The sequence below is a fragment of the Micrasema longulum genome, unplaced genomic scaffold (genome assembly GCF_059751315.1).
Source record: "Micrasema longulum isolate JH-2025_06_02 unplaced genomic scaffold, ASM5975131v1 h1tg000225l, whole genome shotgun sequence".
Lineage (NCBI taxonomy): Eukaryota > Metazoa > Arthropoda > Insecta > Trichoptera > Brachycentridae > Micrasema > Micrasema longulum.
The window spans coordinates 1,078,588-1,084,587 of record NW_028277430.1 but is presented as its reverse complement, the minus strand read 5'-3'; the positions used below and the strand labels follow the sequence as shown (position 1 = coordinate 1,084,587).

At 32.9% G+C, this 6,000-nt stretch overlaps 1 protein-coding gene and 1 long non-coding RNA gene across 3 annotated transcripts in view; one reads left to right on the top strand and one right to left on the bottom strand.

The window, feature by feature from the left end:
- Positions 1 to 1,469: 1,469 nt before the first annotated feature.
- LOC148283532 (uncharacterized) lies at positions 1,470 to 5,055 on the bottom strand. The gene is made up of 3 exons (XR_015825574.1): positions 3,131 to 5,055; positions 2,855 to 3,005; positions 1,470 to 2,610 (listed from the first exon to the last, which is right to left on the bottom strand). It is a non-coding gene; the product is annotated as an uncharacterized LOC148283532 (long non-coding RNA).
- The window catches only part of p120ctn (adherens junction protein p120), a 38,824-nt gene continuing 35,699 nt past the window's right edge, over positions 2,876 to 6,000 (top strand). For both annotated transcript variants that reach the window (XM_088243714.1, XM_088243713.1), the window contains exon 1: positions 2,876 to 3,011. In XM_088243714.1, coding sequence (XP_088099840.1) covers positions 2,971 to 3,011 — 41 coding nt within the window. In that variant the 5' untranslated portion in view covers positions 2,876 to 2,970. The remainder of the gene's footprint in view (positions 3,012 to 6,000) is intronic.

Genomic DNA, 6,000 nt, shown 5'->3' with positions numbered 1-6,000 from the left:
CTCAAAACATTGTACAATTTATTAATATTGTAAAACAGACTATATTAATTTGTCACGCAGTCGAGGTACGCAATATGCCGAACTCTGTCAAATAGGTGTGGTCTTATCTGTGTGTTTAAGAAGATATATATTTTTATCGGGTTGAGTAGCACACATGGTTTATATAATGCAGATTCTATGATAAATGTTTGAGTATAAATCAGCCCCTTGAGTTGACTCCAGATATCTCAGTTATACATTATTCCTCTGTCTGTTGTTATAATTAATTGAGATGAAAGTAATCTGATGAATTTATTTCCAGTAAACCATTTGGTTTACTAATGCAGTGCCCTGTGCACCACTGGGTGCAGAAGAGGGAATGAATGAAAAGGCGCAATCATTTTTTTTAACTAATTCAAATTTATACAAAAATTAACAATATCTAGATCGCGCCAAACTATTATCCTTCATTGGAATGACAGTTGTCAGCAAAAGTGACTATATAACTTTGTAGTGACGTCTAAGGAGTGATTTATATTGACACACGAAAAATCAATAGTATCTGGCATGTTAATTTATTTTTTTAATACAATGCTTGATGTATAAATCAACATAATTATACAGGCTGTTCTTTAAACCCTGTCACATCCGAAACCACGATGATCAGTATGAGCAAGAAGACATATTGGTACATAAAAATATTTTTTTAGAATGACTAAAATCATAAAAAATAAAATATAGATTAAAACAAATGGTTGCTCACTTCTGCAGGGGAGAAACGTGAAGGGGGGAGGGAGAAGTCTGTTGTCCCCTGCAGAAGTAAGCAACCAGTTGTTTTTTTTCTAGATTTTATTTTTTAAGATTTTAGTCGTTCTAAAAAATTACTTTAATGTTCCAATATGTCTTCTTTCTCATACTGATCATCTTGGTTTCGGATGTGACAGGGTTTAAAGAACACCCTGTATAAAATCAGCTTTAAAACAAAAAATAAACCTAATTATTAACAACGTTCTTACAAGGTAACATCATTTTGCAAAAATGTTAGAGATGGGATAAATTGATCAAAGTAAATCGATAGAAAAAAAAAATTATTCATTTGTTGTTGTTCATGAAAAAAAGTATGTTATGTCTTATTTTTTTAGTAAATAATTGTCTTAAACACACTATAATAGGCTTGTTTTTACATTTTTATATGAATTTTCAGAAACAGAGTTTCATGTTTGCACGAAAAAACTGATAAAATCGATTTGATCAGTGATCTGTAATTTCCCATCACTGGTGACATTAGTTTGGCAGCTGTCATTTTAATCAAGCTGTATTTTAAGGACTATAATAACAAATAAAAGTTTATCGGCGCGTTTCTAATACAAATAAAAATAACATAAAATTATCACCAAATAAACACTAAAATAAAACTGTAAGTACTAAAAATGTAAAAAGTAATAATGCGAATTTATTAAAAAGGAGAAATTAAGTTCACACATTTTTACACTTAAAGTTTTGATTTTCGATGAGGAAGTCCCTTATCGTCTGCTTCTTTGCTCGAAACTAGTTGGGTTCTTTACCTCGGCGGAAAGCTTGCTAAACAGTCTTGGTAAAATAAATTCCGCTTTCATAGAAGTTTTGTGCTTTAGACTGTACCAGTTTCATGGCTGTAATCGCCCTTGTTCAGTGTTGTTGACTGAGCGGGGCTTTTTCCTCATCAAAGAACTTCATTATCAGCTTTTAGTGGTAAAGCTGCTTCACAAGAAGTACCTCACAATGCTTAAATAGGATTGTGTCATCTTATTTGCTAATCTTATTAATTTCATCATTGACAATAATTATCTTGAGGAGTGTTTTCTGAAGTATGTCTTGTGAGTTCCTCCCCAAGACAGAATTCCATATGACAGAATTTATTCTGCAAGATTTGTTTAAACAAATTTAAACAATTGAACAGGTAATTTGTTCTTCAGCTGATGAAATTTTATCATACACACTCGCCTTGTGCAAATAATATTGATGTGTTCTTCAAAGTTATAAGTTCTGTCAAGATATTTACAATCGCTTACAATTTCTAAGCTCTCACATATTACATGAAATACTGCCTTCGTGTTTATTATGAAGATGTGCATAAATTGTATTACATGCAATCCAAGCCTTGATTGCATATTGTATAAATATCCGGTTCATCAGTAAGACATTTCCAAATTTCAAGTTCAGAAATAACGCGAAAAGAACTATTTTTATGATCACACAGAATCTAATATTATGTTATTAATTTATTTTTTTTTAACTGATGTTTCTGTGGCTTGGATCTAGAAGAGCCATTGTCAAGTTTCATATTTTTCTTCCCACCATTTTGTAGAGAGTCCATGTCAATTAAAAATCTTGTATAACTATTTTATACCCACATATATTTGTCGTAATGTTTTTTATTAATATTTGTTATCAAAGACGTCTAACAGTTCATTAAAACGCCACAAAATGGCCAAATAATTGCTCTCCTCTTATATTACGATTTACAATGTTGGCTGGCAATATGTCCGCCTTTATTAATATAACATTTGTACATTTTTTAAATGACCCAAGCAATATTACCATTTAATTCTGTAGGGGCATTATTATTTTTTGGTGGCATTTTACAATTATCTGAAAAATTTCAAACAAGTAGTTACATAATATAAATACTTTTAGAAATAATAAATATTTATAATATAATAATAACGGTTTGTTAAAGAATCTAAGTTTGCTTTTATGAATAAAAATAAAGTGCCACTTTCTTTTATATTTGATATTGAAAAGGTTATATAAAGGCTTTATATTCAGGTTTAAATAAATGTAACTAGCCGAAGTATCAAATAATATACTTTTGGATTTATTTTGCCACCATTACCATGCTTTGTCTCGATTCCAGGTCCAGCGCTGAAGGCCGGAGCCCGTGTGATTGAAGAGTGCCATGCAGCCGCGAAACTGCTAGGAAACACAGAGAGAGACTAACCAAACACGGTCATGGAGGGGCCAAAAAAGCTGCATCCCAGCTCGCTCTACGGGTAATATTTTTTATTTCAATTAAAAATTGTATCACTCTAAAAAAATTCTCGGTGTTTAAGTAGGCTATAGTAATTATGTACAAATGAGGTAATATACTCCCTATTATGGGAAGCCATACCTGAGAGTGCCCCTCATTGTGAATCAAATTGGGGTGCAAGTGTACTGGTTGTACTATAATCCTCTCTATACATCAATATATATCGAAATGGTTTAATATTACATGCGTTCTAAATATACACTATGCAATGTGAACAAAGAACGTTTGAAAATAAACAGTGGGTTTAAGATATTGTATAAATATCCAGTTCATCAGTAAGACATTTCCAAATTACAAGTTTAGAGATAATGAGAAAATAACTATTTTTATGATCACATAGAATCTAATCAAATAATCAAATAAAAATCTAATAATAACAAATATCAAATCTGAGATATGCAGACGACACGACACTGATTGCCTAAGATGAAATCAAGCTAGCAGAAGCCTTCAGATGGATAGAGTTGGAGAGTGAGGCCTTGGGTCTGAAAATAAATAAAAATAAGACAGGGGTAATGATTGTTGACAGAGCTGGCAGTCTTCTAAGGAAAAGGCAGATGCAAGATTTTGAACTGATAGATGACTTTGTGTACCTCGGCTCGCTTATCTCCAACAACAACAGTTGCAGACCTGAGATTGGAGAAGATTTGCCGAGATCGAAGTATATCAATAAACACAAAAAAGCGGTTGATGGAAGCCCTGGTATTCTCCGTTTTTCTTTATGGGGCCGAAACATGGACAATGTGTGCCTACAAGGAGGAAGAGGATCGATGCATTCGAGATGTGGTGTTGGAGAAGTCTGCTGCGTGTGCTTTGGACAGCCAGAAAGACGAATGCATTGATACTGGAAGAGCTCCATATTACAACTCGTCTGTCAGTGGTGTGTCTGAGGAGGATTTGGACATATTGCTAGACGTGAGTCAGACAATTTAGAAAAGGCAATAATGTCTGGCCGAATTGAAGGTAGGAGAAGTCGGGGCAGAATCCCATATAGATGGACTGACCAAATAAAGGAGGCTACAGGGCTAAAATTTGATGTATCAGTTCGTCGGGCTGAGGACAGACTAGAGTGGAATAGACTAATCAGAAGTATTCATAGTGGTCACGATCCTCAGCATTGAGGGACTGACTTAGAAGAAGAAGAATCTAATATTGTCAATTTGTGTATGTGTTTTTTTTAATGTGTTTTATACACATATATCGTCGTCCATCTTTCAAAAAGGCGTATCTCGAATTTGTTAATTTTAGAGACGACTTTTTAAGAATTTGTTTGAAAAATTTTCACCTTTAAAAAATAATCTTACTGTATTTAGCCGGGTTTATTTTATTATAGACAATATGATGGCCACTAAAACCAGCTAATGACAGATCATAAGCCCTGTAAATGCCTAGACTTCCATATTTCCTTCTCTAAAATAATGTTCTCCGTCTGTTGAAATTTGTTCATCTTAATGACTCCCTAGAGGGTAAAATCCAGTCTTGTCTTCAAACATTTGGATAGACTCGAAATATTGTAATAAATAAATTTGTAAAAAATGTTAGAGATGGACAAATTGATCAATGTAAATCGATCGAATAAAAAATAATTCATTTGTTGTTGCTCATGAAAAAAAGTGTTTTATGTCTTTTTTTTATAGTAAATAATTGTCTTAAACACACTATAATAGGCTTGTTTTTGCGTTTTTATATAAATTTTTGGAAACAGAGTTTCATGTTTGCACGAAAAAACTGATAAAATCGATTTGATCGGTACATGATCGTGATCAGTAATTTCCCATCACTAGTGACATTAGTTTGGCAGGTGTCATTTTAATCAAGCTATATTTTAAGAACTATAGTTAGGCAGACTAGACATAATCCAATGAAACCTATTACCTAATTATGTATGTATAAATAGCGCACTAAATTTAGTGAATGCGCATTTGGGGTCGCAGGCCCTATTGCATGGAATGCTCTCCCAGCAGAGGTGCGAGGCTGTGAAAGTGAAGTGATGTTTCTGAAAAAACTTAAAACCCACTTGTTCTCTAAATCATTTGAATAAATCCGTAGCATGTGACAAAAAAATGAATTGTTCTAATGAAATTACAAATTTAAAAGATTCAATTAAATTTATTTAACAATAGAATCAATATGTAAAGCACCCTTGAGGTATTTTATTACGAAAATGGCGCTATATAAGTTATCCATAATAATAATAATGTAGTAGATACGGAAATTGTATTTTTTTTTGTTAATAAACCATGATTATTATTATTACTATTAATTACTAATATTACAATATTTGAGTTTGTCCAAATTTTTGTAGACAAAAGACTGGATTTCACCCCCTTGGGAGTCATTAAGATTAACAAATTACAACAGGGATGGAGAATACCTTTCCATATTCCCTTATTTAAGGTATTCTCCATCCCTGTTGTAATTTGTTAATTACTAATATAATTTCTGATTTCTTTGCGCTGTATAGTACAAAATGATTCACTAGATACAGTAAGAATTCCACAGTTAGGCTATCCGTCGGTAAAACACTTGTGGCTTTTATCAAACACTTAAAGTGAGAATCACAAGTCATAACCACGAAAACAGTCATTAGTTGACACACGCCAAGTCGGGATAAGTCACTAACTATGGGCTCCATACTCGGCAGTGTGTTTACTGTTTGCCCATTGTGTGTGACGAATCTATGTCACTCGCGTGCTAAAAAGGTTTAATTGTTTGAACACCTGTGAGCACAATGGCCGTCGGTGTGTTCGTACTGAGGTAAACACAAATAGACATAATATTACTACAGATAGATAACTTTTTCAAGAAGGGAACACGCAAGTCTGGGCATTTACGGGGCTTTCGAGTTGTCATCGGCCGGTTTAAGTAACCTCTTTAAATAAGGAAATATCACTTTTTTTTGTATTTTTAAAGTTATAAGGGTCTATAAAATACTGTACAGTAAAAAAATA